The 21,166-nt window shown below is 40.4% G+C and overlaps 1 protein-coding gene across 2 annotated transcripts in view; it reads left to right on the forward strand.

Annotated features, from left to right (window-relative positions):
* Positions 1–5,141: 5,141 nt before the first annotated feature.
* bcan (brevican) overlaps positions 5,142–21,166 on the forward strand; it is a 29,503-nt gene continuing 13,478 nt past the window's right edge. Inside the window, exons 1-4 of one of the 2 annotated variants that reach the window (XM_038710412.1) lie at positions 5,142–5,538; positions 16,793–16,875; positions 18,466–18,858; positions 20,739–20,913. In XM_038710412.1, the coding sequence (XP_038566340.1) occupies positions 5,297–5,538; positions 16,793–16,875; positions 18,466–18,858; positions 20,739–20,913 (893 nt within the window). In that variant the 5' untranslated portion in view covers positions 5,142–5,296. The remainder of the gene's footprint in view (positions 5,539–16,792; positions 16,876–18,465; positions 18,859–20,738; positions 20,914–21,166) is intronic. The other variant, XM_038710413.1, reaches the window with a different exon arrangement.

Consider the following 21,166-nt stretch of genomic DNA (forward strand, 5'->3'; position numbering starts at 1 on the left):
CTTGGCAACATGGACTGGAGCGAGAGTTTCAGAGTGGTGAGACGCTGGGCGAGCGTTATGACGTGCATTTTATTGTGTCGTCACAGGGATGAAAGGGAAGTAAAGGCTGGAAAAACTAGCTGTTTTCAGGCAGCTCAGAGCAGAGTTTGCTGTGGGAGATGGGAACTCCCTTTGGGCTGGACTTTGGGCTTTTTCACTTTGCAAACCTATTAGCATCCATCCATCGTCAACCATTTATCCTGCGTACAGGGTCACGGGGGGGCTGGAGCCAATTCCAGCTGACCTCGGGCAAAAGGCGGGGTACACCCTGGACAGGTCACCAGTCCATCGCAGGGCCAAAACCTATTACATGCACAAAAATATATATAACTCAATAAAGGAGAGGGGGAAAAGCTAAAAAGCATAACACCACCTCTTTAATGAAGTTGACATCACTGAGATAACTTTCAGCATGTGCTGTCCTTTAGACTACATTTTACACTGAGTGCTTAAGTTCACAATAACTGTAAGCATTTAACTTTTAACTTTGCAACTTAATTAAGGTCCTGATCACGTTTGATCATCATGTCACATTGGCTTAGAGCGAGACAATACACTAAGTTTATTATACTCAGAGGCGTTTCTCATACTTTGTCCTCCCCATTTATATCAGTGATGGCCGACATAATATTAGAAACACCTGTCAGTAAAACAGTCAGCAGCACCACAAACCCCAGCCTCAAATATGACCATCAACACCTCTCTAATATAGTTTCAACACAAAAATTATAACCTTAATGGATTTATTGCACTTTGGTTTGAAGTTTAAATTTGTGTTTTGTTTTTGTTAAAGGCTGGATATTGTTGCAACAAATCTGAATGTCTCAGCTGAGTGAAATGAACAGTGAATACTTTTGTTTGGTCGTCATCTTATACCACATTAGTAAAGACCCTTTTTTTTGTTCTTGAAAATGATGTGTGCAAATTTCTTTAAGGGGATGGATGTTGCATTTATCATCAGAGTACCCAAAAAATAGATTTAAGTGCCTACATCAGCATTGATATTGCTATAATAAATTTAGATGGCTGACTAAAATTTTGAGTATGAAAATCTTCCAAGTAGCAGTGTCTAACTAACCTCAATACCTTTTTTTTGTACTACCTGAAATGTGTCTGGAGAAACTGTACTGAAATCTGACATTGAATTTCTTTACTTTCATAAATCGGTTTAAATCAGCCAGTTCTAGACTATTTTGTTTAGACAATGTTCTTGCACAGCTCGTTGCATTTAACATTTGAGAAGTTATGCTTCTGTAGAAACAAAAGTCTAGCTATGGTGGCTCTGTGCGGCTGAGCTAACTGCTAACATGCTGATGAGTTACAATGTTTTAACACGTTAGCATGCTAACATTAGCACTAAAGTCAAAGAACAGCTGAGGCCGAAGGTCATTAAGATAAGTGAAACCTTCGACATGAGTAAAGGTCAGAGGATCACTGAAGTCTTTAGGCCACATCCCCAGATGATTATGAATTTCTACAAAATTTCATCCAAACTTGATCGTTAAGATATTTCAGTCAGGATCAAAGTGTTGGACCGATTGTCATCCCTAGAGTCACGTTATTAGCGTGGCTAAAAAAAATTAGGCACTAGTATTGCTTCATTTTAAACAACACCTAACAGCTGTACTTCCACAGTCTCACACTGCTCCACTTCCTGTGTCCTCTGGCAAGTGTTTGTCCTTAAAGGTGAGCGATCAGCACGATTTCCCTGCTGTGAATTCAACACCAGCTCATTAATTATACAGCATGCCATCCTTCCTAAAAAAGCCACACCAGACACAACTGCTGGCACAGAGAATTAAAAAGGGAAGAGACAGACCAAGGCTCAGTGGCTAGACTTTAAAGAAAATGTTGAGAGTTGTCTGTGAGATTTAAAGTGCATCTGTGCAGGCTTGATCTTTGTTAGAAAATTCAACAATATCCTGCCAGAGTCTCTGTAATGGAGCAAGTGAAAGGTGTCCTGAGGTAAAGACAAGTCCTGTGTCTGTTCTTTGTCTGCTGACCAAACAGGCAGCTGAAAACCCCCACAGTATCACCACAGAGGACGCCAAAGCATCTGATGGTCACAGTCTTAAGTAGCTGGCAAAGGAGGCAGTGGAATCTCCTGTGCTGGAAATTCTTTAGCTGTGAACTCCACAGTGTTTTAGCTACTCAATGGGAGACACAGTAGAAATTTGGAACCACAGTCGAAAGTAGAGTCTACTTAAGATAATTAAAAGCCATAGTTAACATGGAAAGGCCAAGTTAATAAAGGTTTTGAATCTACTGAATGTGCAGCTTATCTTGCCTATTGATAGACTGCTGTGGTCTGAGCGTTGAATGCAGTAGAAAAAAAGACATTACAAAAGAACATTTTCTCACTAATGAAACATCCCAAAAGCATTTTCCCCATAGACCACCATCAGGACAGGACACCTCCAGCTGCAGCTGCAGACGAAGTCAGTTATTAATCTTTGTTATGTATATAGAATGTTTTATATTTTGTAAAGCTTTCTCAGATCCTAGAAAATCTATTTTTATGTGCATGATGTTAATGTGCCAACAGGCTGGTGAGCATGTGCAGTGAATGGCACAACGTGGAAACAAACCCAGACACTCAAACTCCACTGTCTTTCACACCTCTGCACACTTGACTAATTTCTGATTAAAGTGGACCTGACTGTCAGACACAAACCTCCCAATTCAGCCTTCAGAAAGGGGGTTCGCTTGCTGTTAGACGATCAGACAGACTTCATTTGAAGCAACTAAGGCCTTTAGGCATCATGTGAAGCCCCTCAGTTACAAGTAACCTTGGACTTCTTTATCTTTTGAGTTACAGACAGTATTGCAAAGCAACATGTGATTTAATCCATTCCCTAGTCTAGATTATCCCTCCTAAATCTCCTTGTGCATGGGCAGTAATGTGAATAATTCGATTTTATGCCCTGTTATTAGCTCAATAAGTAAAAGCCAGAGCTTTAAAATAAAAAGAGGCTTTGGATTTTCCTCCTGTGGGTGTGTTAAATATGTTAAAAACAAGATTTTCTCCTTCACATTTGAGGCTGAATAAGAGATGAATATGAGAAACATATTTCAGCTCGCTGATCCTTTTTGTAATTTAGATTTTTGTTAAATGTGCTTCCATATTATTGATTGAAATACTATGCTCAACATTTTAAATTAAAGGAGATTAAGTGTTCACCTGCTGTATTAATAAGTCCTTGAAATACATGAAAGAGCACCGTCGGTCTCATTAGGCAATGCAGTATGGATTTCATGGATTTATTACCCCCTGGGTCAAGTTATTGGGCAGTAGACTGCAGATTACCCTTTCCGCACACACGTCACACACCACAGATATTAGTCATGGCCCAGCATCAACCACATGTGCATAATTCGTTTTTTATTACTCACTGCCAAGCCATCAGGAATTTGTCCATTTTGCACATTGCCAGTTAACCTTACACATACAGTAAATCCACTGACTCAAGAGGTAGAAAGGTCGTCCACTAATCAGAAGGCCGGTGGTTCGATCCCCAGCTCCTCAAGTCCGCATGTCAAATTGTCCTTGGGCAAGATACTGAACCCCAAATTGCTCCTGAAGGCTGTGCCAGTGCAGTTGTGCAGGCACCTGCGTGAATGTGCGTGAATGGGGTTGTATGGTAATGTGCTTTGGGAAGATTAGAAAGGCTCTCTGTAAGTACAGTCCATTTACCCCGGCAGGATCAGCAAATGTGGAAGCATAAATGTATGAAAGCTGCCGAGGAGGAAATAGAAGTGTTTGGAACAAATAAAGTAGTCTTTCTGTCTTTCCGCAAGTTAGCTTGGACAGAAGTTTCAAACTGGATTAACTAAAACATGTTTAAATATTTATTTTCCACCCGCAATCTGACTTAATGCTGTTCTCAATTGCAGCCCCACTATAAAGGATTGAAATGGCTCATAGATTAACTTATTTAAAGGTCCACTAATCAATATTTTATACGTGTAATGTGAATGGGGTTGCTTGCATAGTGATACACTCTGAGGTTATTGGGTCTTCAGGCAGGGTTGTGACTTCAGTAACCTGCTGATGTTGGTTTGCACATGGACATTGTTGGAAAACCACTGACTTTGCAGCTTGTGATGATTTTAGGAAGGCCCATGAAAATTATTTTTTTGTTACTGTTCTTGTCAACTTCCATTTCCTTCCTAAGATGCTGAAATGCAGAAAACAAAATCGCATTATAACTATTTTGAAAACGGAACAAGATGGCATCCATTTTCATTGTCAGTCACCCTGCAACTCAGTCACAGCGTCATCACCCACTCTGCAGCTCTTTAGCTTTCAGCCTCTTTTAGAGCAATGTTTTGCTTTTGCGGCGCATTTACCATTTTGGATCAGTCCCACAGCTCTTATCAAAGCTTGGATGGACAGAGTACACGACCTGCTCAGCAGCAAACAGCAGACAGACACATTTAGAGACTAGCTGGTGAAGAAAGAGGAAAATTTAACAGCTTAAGAGCAAGATTCTTCCTGCAGGAGAGACCTGTGGAAGGGCACTGCATTCATTGAAGGAAAAATTCATTTACCTTATCTCCTAATTCATTATTTATTAGGTTTGAAATCCACGGACTGCCAAATCAAGGTAGCTGTATGTACTGATGTTGTAGCTTAGGTTGTCATGGTAGTTGGGTCAGTTAAGAAGATGCATGTAGGGTTTTTTCTAAACCTTAACAGCCATGTTTCAATGTTAAATGTGTTAGGGAGCCATACACTGAAACTCAGATATGTATTTGCAAATCGCCACTATGTCATCTGGCATGAGTCGCTGACCTCAGTCAGTGTCTAAAGCATCAAATAAAGGAGGAAATAAAACGAAGTCAGGTAACCACAAATACCTTGTTATTATAAGACAATATTAAATCAAGTTGTTGTTTACGTTTTTCAAGTGGACAGAAAGGAAGGGCAAATAAAAGCTGCTTTGTGTCTTCTGGGTTTGTAAGTTTGCTTTTAGGAGCCCTTAATCTGTGAGGTCATGGGGCTCTTCTGCCCCCTAGTGGCCATAAAAAAGCCAGCGTTTGCAGCTTTAGTAGGGATTTATTTTTTGGACTAAAAGGGCATTTCAAGGCCAACGCACATAACACTCCTCATTATATCAAATTATACCAATTTGAAGGACTCAGCAAACCTTTAGAGTGAAGCCCAATATTCTCTTCATTAACAGAAAAGTGAAAAATAATTGATAGCCCTTATTCCTCATTTGTTCACCTCTCAGTCTGTCCTTCAACAGCGATTATGATTTGCCAGACAGGAGGAGGAGGAAGAGGAGGGGGAGGTGTTGGTCTTTTAACACAGCCTTCATCCCGTTTTCTCCTCTCTTCACCTCCTCTCCTCGTGGCCGTCGTCTCTGAGGCTGCTGAAGGACTTCAGGTCGGGAAAACAGACACGAAGATCGACCTGCACCTGTCCGGACGCCCCGGGGAGACACGAACAACTTCTGAAGGTCTAGACGGACAGCTGAGCCTGATTAAAATGAAGTAAGTCCATTTAATCCGTTTCACAGAATTAGACAAAACCTGACTGTTAAATTACACTTTTTTTTTTTAGTTCTTGGAGTTCTTGTTATTCACCTATTTTCACCTTCAGTTTGTCTTTATCCTTTATTATGCATTTAGTTCTTACTCGTTCTGGATCGTTAGTCCCAATTTAATAATCATAAAGGAAAAGAAAGGCGCGATTAGGGTGAAAGCATCAGTTGTCACCTGCTGCAGCATCACCGTATATTTCCACAGGGATTCTCCAGTGTTTGTAATACCACGTGCAGTGGTGAGGAAGTCAGTAAAAGTATCAATACCAGAATGTAAAAATACTTCAACACAAATAAAAAATCTTATGAAGGTATCAGCAAACTGTACATAAAGTATCAAAACAGTTTTCTACTGTTGGCTAGGTTAAGATATAACTGTGTTTTATATTTTTTCATTAAAAGTAGTCCTATCATAGTCCTACCTTTGTCAATATTTTGTATATAATGTCTTAATCTGCACAGTAAGCCTTCCTGCAGTATCTATATGTCTCAAAGACATGTAAAAAAAGTACAATATTTCCCACTACTTTAGTTACTTTCCACCACTGCATACATAGAACTACAGGTCTGAAAACGTATTCTGGGACTATCACAATGAAAATTCAATTTGAGTAACTTCAGATTGTCTCTAGGAAGATTTTGCTAAAGTATAGGCCGAATCAGGTCATCATGAAATATATTATTAATAAAAGCATTAAGCCTTTCATAGATTAGCTTATTTAAACTAACTTTGATCAACAGTATTAGTTTACAAAAGTACATAAAAACCAAATAACACATAGCCTTACAGCTCATTTCTTGCCATAAACATTGTCCCAATAGGAATATTATGGGGAGATATTTTTCTGAAACATCTGCGGAGGATCCTAAAGTGGTCACTTTGCTGTTTTGAATTAAATAGGGGAGTGTGCATCCATAAATATTAAAAATGGATATTCAACTTTAATGTCAGGCCAATAAATCTGGAGTTAAGTTTATCACAATTTTCACATATACAGTACTTATTAATACCTGTGAACAGATGAAAAGGTATGAAATCTTCCCCTGTAACATTTGCTGAGTTTTGAGAAATTAGGACAACTTTATTTGTAAAGCACTTTAAAGAAGTGGGCAGTTCAAAGTGATTTACATGAGGCCATAATCTATATTTTCTAGGCTTCGCTGGGCTTTATAGTGAATTTCTGCTCCTTGTTTAGCTGTCTAGCCCAAAAGTTGGTTCCATCTGTGTGCAGCATCGTAGCTAAAAGCAGCTTCAGCCTGTTTGGTTCTGACTCGCTCCATCAGCTAAAGATCTAATAAACCTGCTGGGTTTATGTTCTTCAAGCTGATCAGAAATGTGTTTTGGCCCAATGTTATTTGTTGTAAATATTTAAAAACAGAAGTCATTGGTTCACTTCTTTTGGCTCCAGCAACTCTGGGGCAGCGTTCTGAATGAGCTGAAGTTTTTGGGAAGACCAGACAAGAGACAATTATAACAGTCCACCCTGCTGGAGAGGAGGGCACGATGAGTTTTTCTAAATGTTGTCAGGAACCACTAATTCTTGCTAATTGTTTCAGATGATAAAATACTGGTTTAGTGTTTGCCTTGATGTGGCTGCGGATGCTCAGATTGGAGTTTATTAAAATGGCAAAATTTCTAAATTGGCCTTTGTCTTTACAGGAATCAAGCTGAGCAATAACACTGAGTCCTTCCTCCTTGTTGCTAAATAAGATTATTTATTTATCTTATATAGTAGAAATAATAAAAGGACTGTTCCTGTTACACATGTAAAGAGGGAAGTTTTTCAGGCAATGTATTTTAGTTTTAAACTCTAATTAGTTTGTCTATTACCACAGAAGGTGTAGTTTGTAGCTTCCCGCAGCACCTCGGAAATGTGACTCACACTAAATAATGAATGCAGACCAGTGCTGTGTTTGCTGTTGTTTTTTGTCTGAGGTATAAGCCCCTTAAAACTCAGCAATTCTGCCTAATCAGCTTGTGGCACAGACTACAACACACACACATACACACACACATACAAACACATATACATGCACAAGTCTATAACCAGAGTCTTGTAGCTTATGGCTTTTGTCACTTCTTTTAAGGTTTTGCCCTCCGGCACACAGAGTCAGCAGCTAACAGCTAATAAGACATGGCTGCTGCTTGAGCCTGACTGGTGAATCGTTTCAAATCGTTCCTGTGAACTTAATGTCTCTCTCAGCACTCAGTCATGCTGTACGGAGTCCCTTTCTTCCTCTCTGCAACTTCTTTTCTCTCAGAGGTCTCCGTTGCTTCCAGCCCTCCCCGGCTGCTCCTTGCTTCCTGTCAGATTGTGTCTGTCAGGGGGGTTCGGGTTGCCCCTGGAGATGGGCAGAACAAGTCATTCGAGGTGGCGTGATGTGGGACTGGTGGGCCGGCGTGATGGAGGAGCTGCCGAGGGGCAAAAGGGCAGCGGTGGTGGAAAGCAGAGGGGTACGGTGCAGGGGAAGTGGTGGCGTCAGGTTGATCCAACGATGGCTTAGCAAGAGGTTTTACACCCAATTCTGAAACCTGAAAGACAGAAGCAAAGAGAGGCTTTGTGTATGTTTGTGTGAAAGACTGAGAGTCTAGATAGTATAGGTCACCAGGTTTCTCTACATTCATTAATTTTGAATCTCATTTTGAATCTGTTTATCAAATCTGAGTCCTTTTTGAATTCCACATTGAAACTACTCAGTTTTCAACATTTGTAAGTAACTAAAGTTATAACTAAAGACCTGTTGTGAAGTAGTCGGTTCAAAAAAAGGTACATTTCCTATCATCATTGTGGCAGAATGCATGGAAGTAAGCCAGGAAACTAAGTTTTATTTCTTCAAACTCAAAGGTTGCATTTATCAACATATAATCGGGTGAGAAAAGGCACACATAGGTTGTTCAGTCAGAACTGCTGCCCCATGTGAAAGTCAAAGAGTGAGTGAAATGGAGTGCAGTCCTTAAATTAAGTGTGAGCAGGTAAACTCAATCAGGTAAATGAGGAGGGATGAAAGGTGAAAGCAAGAGCCAATCAGTGATGAGAAGAGAAAGGCAAGAAAGTGAGGTAAAAGAAGTGAATAAAAATAGAAATAAATAGGAGATCTTTATTACACCTGGAATCACCTTGATTTATCCATAAAGGCAAGAGCATTTTTGAGTGATGGTCCAATTAACGTTCACAATCTCTAGAACATATATGTATTAGCAACGGCCATTTCTTATTTTGGCAGTTTATTTAAGGAATTAACGTTAATGAGCTGGGAGTAATCTGCTGTTGGCAATGTTTGTCATTTAAACCAGCGATAACAAAGGTGGGTGCCAGCTAGAAATGAGAAGCCGGTTTGCCGATTGATTCTATATCAGGGGAAATGTTTGAAATGCACAATCTTGTTTTGAGGTATTGGTTCACTACTCATCAGAGTTTATGTGCTGCAGTTGGTATCAGGAGAGAAAATGTCAGATCTGTGCATCCCAACGTGTAACCACAACCTTTAAGCATATTATGAGGCCACATTCAGACTGAGCGCTGACACACTCCTTTGACGCAAACCCTGTGTTGTCTGGCAGGAAAGTTGTACTGGGCTCGACTTTTATTGCAATGCTACGTGACATGTTATGCCATGTTATGTGGACAAAACTAAAACTACACATCAAAAACATGTTTCTGACATTTTATATATTATACCCCAGGCATATGTTCAACAGTTTTTCTGATAAGTTTGGTTTTAATTAGTTATTAGATGCTACAAAAAGGAGGTTTCACATCATGATTGACAGCTAAGCCCTGCTTGCGACTGGGTCTATTGGCAGGACCAAGGGCGTCACTTTGTGTTGAAAAGTGGTGGGGACACAAGGGCACAGGAGACGTGACGATGCACAATAATGGGGTCACAAGAGCAAGATTTTGAGCATTAAACACTTAATATCCTGTATTCTGGAGACATTTTCTGCAGCAATTTATGGTGGAAATTTCTTTATTTATATATAGGGAAACAAAATTCAGGCGGCAGGTGACAATTCAAAATATAAAGTATAATGGAATATAATTCATCAATCAGTAGCTTGTTTTTTCAGCTTAAGTTAGATTTCTGGGCAATGCTGGACATCTCTCTTCAGTATTTACATTGCATTCCATGTTTCTTACTGTGCAAATAAACCCTTCTCAAAGCATTTTCATTTTTTAGTTAACGTTTCACGTTGCGAGCTATTTTTAATTATGCTTTTAAAAAGTGATGGGGACAAAATTGGCCATTTCAAAAGTGGGGACATGTCCCCAGTGGAACACTATCACTACTGGGATATTTTGGCTTTTGGCCCCCACCAACTTGCTCGTGCATTGTTTTAACCTAGGACTCAATCCCCGACAAATCTGCAGCAACTGTGTGATGCTATCATGTCAATATGGACCAAAGTCTCTGAGCATTGTTCCCAACACCTTGTTGGAAGTATGCAACAAAGAATTAAGGCAGTTCTAAAGGCAAAGTGGGGTCCAACTAGGCACCAGGGAGGTGTACCTAAAAACGTGTCCATGTGTTATCACATGCCAGAGGTTTCCTTCTTTATCGTGTCAAAAAAGCAAGTAAGTGAACATTGAGTCAAGAATGAAATCTGACACTCAACTTGATTGATATATATATATACATATAAACTTTTAAGTATGGACAGACACAGAACATTCACACACACGTTACATTAGTTTCACATTAAGTAAAGCAAATACAGGAGGAACTGCAAATACTTGTTGTTTAAGTTTAGACGCCTAAAACTACAACAAAAGTAGCATTAAATCACTCATGAAGGTGGAAAGGTCTGTTCTGTGGTTCAGGTGTGAGGACGTGTTGGGCCGTATGCTGAAATGTATGTTTGCCACACCGGACTACATATAGGAGCAGCAGCCCTCTCATTACACACTGGGTAAAGTGACAAATGGGCCAAATTCTCACAAAGCTGGTGCAGTCCTTTAAGAATGTAGTTCACCCCCTTCCTCCTCCTCACCCCCCTTCCCCTCCTCCCTTCAAGCCTCAAATGACCTTTCCTGGCAAACTGAGCGGTCAAACATCCTCTCTCTTGGCCCCCATCGCCTTTTCCCTCAAGGTGAAGTCATTGACTATTCAGCCACTTGTCTTTGCATTTCGGATGTTGCCTGCTCTGCCTCCCCATAGGAAAACCTCTTCTCTCTCTCTCTCTCTCTCTCTCCCCTCCTCACTGAGGTCATACACCCACCTCTGTAAGATAGAGTGTGTTACTTAGAAAGAGAAAGAGTGAGTCAGACAGATAGTTGGTGAGTTTGAAATGAAGGGCTTTGAATAGTCACACATTGGCGGAAGATTGTCAGGAGGAATTATGTCCATTTGATGTAGAGAGAAGCTGAAACCAGTATGACAGGAAGCTGACAGTTTGACAGCTGGTTTGCTTATTTATCCATTTGCTGCCTCCTTTATTCTAACTTCGACTGTTATGGACGTGAATTCTGGCCAAAGTTACATACAAACTTACATCCACTTTAAAACAACCCCAATCTGGGTGCATTTTTTAACCATTTGTAATAGTACTTTTTATCCAGCCTGGTTCCTGACTTGTGCCTGATTTGTTCAGCGAATCAAGTAGATTCGGTAGGTGTGCTCATTGACGGCTGTTTCAGTCGGTTGAAGCAGTCTTAGAGACATTAGAGGTAAGGAAAAGGTATTGCTAACAACTGAGCCACAATAATGAAAAACAGCAAATGAAGAAAGGCAACAGAGAATCAAAATTAACCCCCAATAAGATATGAGCTGACATGAACACAAGATCAGACTGAAAGGAAAGGAATCAACAATTCAGTCAGATTCATGAGAGCCCTGCATTGTTGTTTAGGCCTGTTTGTAAAGCAGCCAGGGTTACACTGTGCACCAACACTTTTGTTGTAATATTTATGTTATATGATGTCTCTATCTACTACGATATTCATACGCCGCCATTGCTATGGAGAAGAAGCCTATCAGAGGTGTGAATCTGAGCTGTTGCAGATTCAGAAAGAAACGGCTGTACTATAGTTGCTGAATTAATTTAATATTGACCCAGAATCTAAAGGTGAAATTATTGAAACTGCTGAATGTTTCATCTTTAGCGTCAGCAAGCTATTAGATGTTTTTTCTTAGTATATGCACTGGGACTGACCCCCAGTAGCCGAAGATTTGATGCTTTGATGGGCGGAGCCTGATGCTGAAGCTTGGCAGCGAAACAAGGATCATGCCATTTAGGCGTCATGGGGGTGCTCAATGTCTGATTTTACATAGAACTACCAGTTTTCTCCCAATAAGTTAATATACAGCCTATTACAATATACATTTCAACATTTAATGCTGTAAATAAACATGTGAGAAGAAAAGAATAAAACGTTCAATAAATGTTTTTAAAGTGCATAAATAAATCCAAAATTGTAACCCTAACCCTGGGTCGTCAGTGCGCATGTGTAAGAGTAGCGTGTATGTGTGTAGTGGCAGAAGAGAAACACTTGCTGAAGAGACGGAGCCCCAGCTTCACCGAGTTGTCCGCACCTCATGGGACTTTAGGATAATTTATCACCTTTGATGAACCACACAAAGAATATTTTATTGTTTTTAAATACACCCTGGACAGGTCGCCAATCCATTGCAGGGCCACACATAGACAAACAACCACTCACATTCACACCTAAGGACAATTTAGGGTCACCAATAAACCTAGGCCGCATGTCTTTGGACGGTGGGAGGAAGCCAGAGCACCTGGAGAGAACCCACGCAGACAATGGGAGAACATGCAAACTTGAACCCGCGACCTTCTAGCTGTGAGGCCACAGTGCTGTCCACGAACCACCGTGCCGCCCTCTTCCACAACCATGGATGACTGAAATAATTTCTCCCACATGGCCAGTCTACATACTCTACATTAGAAACAATGGCCTGCATGAGAAGTTGACTCTTTTTTTACTGACTTACTTTTCAATGGAATTGTCAGCTTTTGTTTGTTAGTGGTGCTGTTGTTGTTTAAAGTACAGCCTGACTAAAAGATTTGCCAGGATCAACCAACTATCTCATGGTCCTCGATATAACACGACATGTCGGTATAGAAATGTCAAAGATATGTTAGAAGTCATATAGAAACTGACATGTAAAATGTCCCGCACACCACAAACTGTATCTTGGTGACAACTCTTTAACAACCAAACATAAGGGATCCAAACAGGTTTGTGTGATGCATTTACTTTAAATGAATGAGTTTTGACCTATTGTGTTCAGATTTTTCCATCCATCCATCCATCATCAACCGCTTATCCTGTGTACAGGGTTGCGGGGGGCTGGAGCCAATCCCAGCTGACATCAAGTGAAAGACGGGGTACACTCTGGACAGGTCGCCAGTCCATCGCTGGTTTTTTAAACTTTAAAATATTGATATCAGTATCGGCCTCAAAAATCCACTATTAGTTGGGATGTAATGTGAAGTTCTAATTTCTAATCGGTATGTTGTATGTGAATGATTCTCAGAGCAGTATATGACAGCTACTGTAATAACTCAGCAATTAATTTCTCATTCATACATTTATTTTACTATATTGTATCTGCCATTGATTTTTCATAGCCTTTTCACAGCAGCTCTATTCAGTGGAATGATTTGATCTGCCAGCTTTATCCCAAGTTGTATTTCTGTCTTCAAAGCTTTCATTTTGAAATGACGGAGCCAAATTTAGGCATTAAAAAAAACTTTGAGTGATTATTTATTAATCCTGTTTTGATTAGAAATGTGTCTCTGCTGAGACCCACAAAACAAACTTTAATTTCCTGCGTCATTTCAAGTTTAATACTCCTTTCAGTCAAAGGGAAGTAGTCATTGACATGCTGTAATTGTAATGTCTGTGATTTTCCATGTGTATTCCCACGCTCAGCTTCTGTTGAGACAGCCTCGTCCTCTCTGCTCTCCTGAGTAAACTCATTCAACCTCATTTACTTCCTCCAGGAGAACTGCATGTTAATCATTCAGCCAGTGAGGTGTTGGAGGTCACCAGCTGTTTTCTGTTTGTTCTGGCTTGTTTGTGCCTGGATGAACTGACAAATAGTGTTTCATCTGCAAACGACAAAGTCGGTTTTTCTTACAGGTTGCAGCTTGACTGTCATTTATTTTTTATTTCTCCAGCTGGAACCTCTGATCATTTGTTCACTTCTGAACATGCAGATTTATTAAGTCAAACAGGGACAGGCAGAACTTGAAATTAACACACAACTCCTTTGGGGTCAGGCAGTGAAATGTGAAATAGCTTGAGGAAAACTCAATCACAAGCTGAAAACACCACTGTCTCTCTGGAATTGGGGTTCATTTTTCCTTCTTCACAGACACATATTTATTTTTAATGTAATGCACTCCAGAAATTTAAAGAAAAGTTATTAAAACCTCCTGCAGGATGATCAACTTCTCCACTGTTCAGCAGTGCACCCAGTATGTTCTGTCAATCATAGTTTCACCAGTAAAGGACTTAATTTCACTGACCGCCTCGAGGAGGTTGTGAACATGGCACAGAAGTACATCTTTTGGGTTCTTTTGGTATAAAACATCACATTACCTTTAGGATTTTGAATAGTATTTATGCATGTAGCATGATGTCACACACATTTTTACTTTTTTAGTTACTTGTGGGAAAGAATCTGAATTCAAACAAAAGAGATGGAGCTGAAGTATCAACAACCATGTTTTATAAGACGACACATCTGTCAATTAAGCAAACACGCACAAATAATACTTTTCTTTTAACCCGAAATAGAGCATACATGTACAGTAACAGTTACTAGACTCACAGTAGAAGAAGGGAAATTAGCTGTTGAGTTTGGGGCTTGTTGAACATAATTGTAGGGAGATTTCTTGGAGGCAGCATGTTTCGTGGTGCACTGGCTTTAACTTTTGGTCAGTTTATAACAATTTGACCTCTCACCCTGCTCTTTAGGTGGTTGATCAGCATTTTTGTCAGGCACTGTTCTGAGAAGAAGACAAAACGTTAGCTATCCCAAAGCTGAAAAAAAGAGACAAAAAACAAGATTACAATACAACAAAGAAAAACAGGACAGAAAAAAGGCAGTAAGAAGTGAATATACTGGAGGATAAAAGGAGTGGTGATAATGGTAAATCTAGTTAAGTTGGAGGTTGGGCTTCAGTCCGAGCCTCCAGGGAGTTTTGAGGGAATCAGAATTCAGCTCACACTCTGCAGCTCCTGAAGTCTGACTCACAGCAGCTAGAAAGCTCCAAGGACACACAGGCAGTCCCTCTGTCTGTCTGAGTCTTTCTGTCTGCGACACACACACACACACACACACACACACACACACACACACACACACACACACACAAACATTTGTTCCACTATCCCCATGGGGACATAACATTGAGATAATGCATTCCCTAGCCTCTTATTCTAACCTTAACCATCACAACTATGTCTAACCTCAACCCATCTAACCCTAAGCTTAACCTAATTGTAACCTGAACCCTAAAGCCAAGGCTTAACCCTCAAAAAGCAGTCTCTAACTGTGAGGACCTCATATTTTGTCCCCACTGTGACATGAGTCCCAACGGGTCAGTTTGCAGTCAAGTTAAAATCCCTGACAGATAAGAACATGTAAAACACCTAAACGTACTCATTTCAGTGCCTCAAATACCGACGCTTTGAGACAGCATGACAAAACCAAGTTATTTGACGTAAAATTTACCCTTCAGCGTCCCTGTGACACGCCGCAGTTTGCTAGTGCATTGCAATATAGAGGAGGCTAACCCTACTTGCTAGCACATCGGCCGTGCACAGCAGAAGGGTTAGCCGGTCGACATGATTATACATTTAAAGACTTAGGTTTAGGTACAAACATATGTGATGGTTAAGGTTAGGGTAAGTTGCGTCAGGGGGCTGTCAACACCTTAAACACAAACTTTGCTAGCTAGCTTGCTAGTTAGCGACCGCAAGCGCTACTAGCATTTCCGGTCACCCCAGGGTATCATGTACAGACCCAGAGGGTCTGCAGGCGCCGAAGGGTACCTTTTGTGTCAAATAACTATGCTTTGTCACCCTTTCTCAAATCGTCTGTATAAGATGCCCTGAGATGAGAGTGGTCTCAAAACACACACACAGACAGACAGACACACACACTAAAAAGTCAACATTTTCATCCATTAAAATCTTAACCGTATATAATTTTATAGTACCGTGGATGCAAAGGATGACGTTGATGTTATTATTATTATTAAATTTTTATTATTGATTGAATTATTAGTTCTGTATCTGCATCAATTTCATCCTGCTAAAACTGCTGTTGTATTAATGTATTTAACCTTTATTTAATCTGGAGCCTCACTGACATTAGAAATCTCTTTTTCAAGAGTTTCTCCACCAAGATAGTCAGCAGTAACAGTGAGTTATAGATGTAAGACAGACATCAATCACAAGTAAACAGAAATGGGATTATAAAATGTAATCAAATTTCTAATTCACCAGCTTGATAAATTATTTTAGGAGACAACTTAAACAAAAAACAACCATGGAGTTGTCTTAAAACCATCAAAATAAATGAGACCTCTGAAACATCACATTGAATTTTAAAATCAGTATGAATGCAGCATGGCGTCTGATGACGATAAAGTCATCATCCTCCAGCAGGGATACCGCTGATATCTGTTCACTGCCACTTGCCACCTTTCTGCCCTGAGTTTGATGAATGACTCGAGAGTATTGTGTCAATATGTGGGGGTTTTTTGTGTGTCAGTAAGCATTTGAACTCACTTTTTTTGGTTAGCGAGGGATCAAGTCAAGACTAATCAATCAGTGTCTCAATCTGGAATATTTGACATTTTTGATACATCACTTTGTGTCCACCAGCTGTTCAGGGAAGTTTGAACCACTAGAAAAAGACAAAACAACAACTCAGGCTCAGATTTTATGTTTTTTTGAACATCTACAAAGTGAAAAACATTGATAACTTTAACAAAGTGAATTGACAAACTGACCAAAGAATTACACACATCTAGTTAAGCAAACTGATTGGTTGATCCAGCCGGGCTTGATACAGAGAAACAAAACGAACACGCAAACAGGGACTATGGAGTAAATGTATATGCTTTAAAACCAAACTCTTGCTCAAACTCTGCAGTCCAGAGGTTATTGTCAATTCAAGTTCAAGCATATTGTCCCTTCCCCTCCTTTCTTGTCTTTCCCCCACAGACTGGATGTGCTTCTACCTGCGCTGCTGTGTGCCATCTGTCTCCTCGTCCTGCCGTCGTCCTCTACCCCCCACCACGAGTCAGGTACACACGCACCCTCTCCGTTCCCGTCACTCTCATTCCTACCATCCACTGCTGATGTCCTCCACTCCATTAAATCATACATGACCTCTGACTTTTAAGGGCGGGGGGCTGTCTTCGATCATTTCCTGTCGTTCATTGTTTTTGCTGACATGCACGGTATGGAGGCCGTTTTCAAGGGTGTCATTGTGTCCCGGCAGAAAATCAAGGTTAACTGATGGGCTGAAGGAGGCAACTGAGTGAATTTTATTGTGTCAGAAGCACAATAAAAGCAAGTACTGACAAATGTCACAAACTGCTGACAGTATATATCTTTGCGGGGTGGTATGTGTCATCCTCAAGCTCGGGTCCTTATCTTAGCCGTTCCTAGGACTGCACTCTTCTGGACAGAGAGCTCTGATGTTATACCTGGAATCTGCTGTAGCTACTCTCATAGTTTGGGGGTCACAGCCCCCAGTGCTCCGATTACCACTGGCACCACTGTTGCTCTTACTTTCCACATCTTTTCTAGCTCCTCTTTCAGCCCTTGGTATTTCTCAAGCTTCTCATGTTCCTTCTTCTTGATGTTGCTGTCGCTTGGGACTGCAGGCTTCTTCTGCTGTTTGTCGATCAACACGATGTCTGGTTGGTTAGCCATCACCAGTTTGTCAGTCTGGATCTTGAAGTCCCACAGGATCTTAGCTCGGTCATTCTCAACTACCTTAGGAGGTGTCTTCCATTTTGACCTTGGGACTTCCAGCCCATACTCATGGCAGATGTTCCTGTACACTATGACAGCTACCTGGTTATGGTGTTCCATGCACGCACTTCCTGCCAGCATCTTACACCCTGCTGTTATGTGCTGTACTGTCTCAGGGGCATCCTTGCACAGTCTGCACCTGGGGTCCTGCCTGGTGTGGTAGACCCCAGCCTCTATTGATCTTTTATATATATATATATATATATATATACACACACACAGGGCAAAATGATTTGGGTCAATGATTTGATCAAATGAGCTATAATTTAAAATTACTGACCTCTGCTGGTGACCAGTAGGAGATGCAAATTGACATATCCTTGGCTGACAAACCTGCTCATATAATACATTTTGTGCAATGAGGCAGCAAAAAACACACACGCGTCTCAGTTTAAGCTGCCTAACAGAGAATTATTTTTGGAATTAGAACATGTTAGCATGCTAACATGCTAAACTAAAATAAAACACATTATTTTCATCCGACTGTAGCTGTAGTGTGTGGCTTAATCTTGGTTTACTTTGTTAGAGCTATACTGTATGTCACTAATGGCACTAAAAATGTTTGAAAAATATAATAATTCTATCTTGAATGTTTAGTTTGCAGAGAGTCATTAAAGGAATAGCTTTTATATTTCTGTTTGTTTAGTGATTCAACAAACGTGACACATCATGTTATTTAATAAGCTTGACTACTGTAGATACAGAGCAGCTAGCTGTTTCCCCCTGCTTCCAGTCTTTATGCTGTCTCCTGGTGGGACCAGCTCTGTATGTAACACACAGACATGGGAGCAGTATCAAGAAAAAGTATATTTCTGAAAATATCATCTATTACTTTAAAGCTTGCCTCTCCACAGATGATTCCAAGCTTCTCCAGGTGACCATCCCCACCGGCCGGCCTGTGTTTGCTGTGCTGGGCGGCTCTCTGACATTACCCTGCCTGGTGTCTCTGGCTCACCCACCGCCATCCCCCTCCACCAATGGCCGCCACGCCGTGCTATCTCTCCCCCGGGTCAAATGGACCGTTCTGACTCAAGGCCTAGAGATGGAGATCCTGGTGGCCCGAGGCGACAGGGTGAGAGTCAGCGAGGCCTACAAAGACCGAGCCACGCTGCTCAATTACGCCTACTCCCCCGCCGACCTCACCCTGCGGTTGGAAAGCCTGAGGCACAGCGACACCGGCTTCTACCGCTGCGAGGTGCAGCAGGGTCTGGAGGATGCTGACGATGTCGTTCAGGTCAAGGTCAAAGGTGAGAGAGATGAAGTGTAGTGATTACATATTGAAAAAGTGAAATATTCAAAGGAAATGATGTGACAACAAATGAAAGCAAGTGTAACAAAAAAAAAAAAAAAAGATTCACATGCGTCCGACCCCTGTAATTTTTAAAATTGAACACAGGGTTGAATCAAAACATAAGACATTGCCCATAAAAAATATTAAGCTTTAAGTGTTTTTATTGCAGGCTGTTGTATAGTTAATGAATTAAATAGCAAATTTCTGCTGCTGTTTTGTCCACAACACAGATGTTACATCTGCAAAACATCTGTCTGAGGTGTTGAGGTTTCAAAACTTATTCACAATATTGAAGTCTGAACAAATACACACAAATCTGCCAGTGAGGTGCGGCCGTTAGAATATGCAAATCCCACAGTAGTTTTAGTTCATAAATTAAAATAATGGCACTTCATATAAACAATGTTTAAGATAAATTGAGCTGGATTGGAAGCTGTAACATGTAATAGTATACTAATACTCATATCACTACATTAGACTATTATATTGTTTGATTTTTATAACAAAGTCATTATATTAAGATGTTATTAAGATATTAATATAATATATTATATAAGTGTTGTCTCACATACAGCTGGTAAGCAGGTGCATAGGAAATAATGCAAAAGAAATGGTTAATAAGTTTATTGAAAATGCAGTGTTTTTGTCACCGGCAGTAAATTAAAAATCCGTGATGATACATTTTACATTTCACACTATTTACATTTATATACATATTTAAATATTTGACAAGGTCAAACAAACTGTCTTCTGGATAATAGAAAAAGCTTCTGTTTTTCACATTTCTGTATCTTTATCAAACAATACACGCTGAGCATCTGTGATGAATGGTCCTGTCATTCAGAGCCCCCACCAAGTAGTAAATTATGGATTCTCTGACCACAGTCATTTGTGAGCCAATATATCAGGCACCAGAGAGTCATTTATTGTTAGTCATACTACATGGTTTGTATGCTGAGATTGAACTTATTGTCTTTGGGCAGCATTTTTAGTAATACAGTCAATCAGAGCCTCACATTCAGAGAAACAGTGATGGTTTTTAATAATTCATTGATCTCAGCGAGGAATGTCCCGTGAAGTTGATCAGAGTTATATTCATGTCCCCTTTTCAAGAACAACTTTGTTTAATTTAGTAAAAGTTTGACTATGTGTAAAAGTCCGGCTTTCAAAATCTTTAAAGCACAATCAGCAAAATGTATTTAAAGTATCAAAACTTGATGCGTTAATGTGTAAGTGACATTTTAATGCCTTAGTTGGCGGAGAGTGAGCTGTTTTGAACTATTTTAAATACTGCTAGCTAAATCATATTCTATGGACCCATTTTGTGCATAATAATTAATAATAATTACTCATTTAGCTGACACTTTTATCCAAAGCGACTTACAATTGCTATATACAGTATGTCAAATTCCGCACGCCTCAGGAGCAACTAGGGTTCAAGTGTCTTGCTCAGGTACACATTGGCTGATGTGTCGCAGTGGGACTTGAACCCATGTCTCCCACATGAAAAGGCTTGTGTCTTATCCACTGCACCATCGCCACCCAACATAATATATGCATAATAAATGAATCACCAAAGTAACTAATAAGTATAGCTGTCAGATAAAAGTAGTGGAGTAAAAAGTACAATATTTCCCTCTGAAATGTGCTTTATGTAAACAGTACATGTAAAATAAATTAAACTAAATTATGTAATCCTGTTCTGGATGATAGAAACATGCGAAATTTTATTCTGCCAAAATTTCTGAAATTTGCTTTAATGTTGTGTAACATTTTAATGGAAAGAGCGCTGACACCTACTTTCCATTCTTAAAGCTGTTGTTTGGGGTCTTACAGGGGTGGTGTTCCATTACCGTGATGCATCCAGTCGGTACGCCTTTACATTTGAGCGGGCCAGAGAGGCCTGCAGCGAGATCGGTGCTGAAATTGCCACTCCAGAGCAGCTCCTGGCCGCCTACCACAGCGGATACGAACAGTGTGATGCGGGCTGGCTCTCAGACCACTCTGTGAGGTGAGCACCTGAGAGAAAATGGTCCATTGTCAAACAGGACACATCACTCAACGCTCGGATCAAGTGGCCTCTTAGCTTGACAATTCTGCATTTCGTGTTATGTAGAATTATTTGAGACACTCCGATGTTCAGTGTACGTTTGACAACAGCCCGAATCCTTTATGCACCTCAACAAAAACAACAGCATTAAACTGCTGGACTACCATGTTGCTGTCAGTCAACAGCATCCAGTAGGGAGGTCAGTTTGGAGGGC

Source organism: Micropterus salmoides, unplaced genomic scaffold, assembly GCF_014851395.1.
Source record: "Micropterus salmoides isolate LMB-PRFRI ecotype aquatic unplaced genomic scaffold, ASM1485139v1 Ms_hic_scaffold_11, whole genome shotgun sequence".
Taxonomy (NCBI): domain Eukaryota; kingdom Metazoa; phylum Chordata; class Actinopteri; order Centrarchiformes; family Centrarchidae; genus Micropterus; species Micropterus salmoides.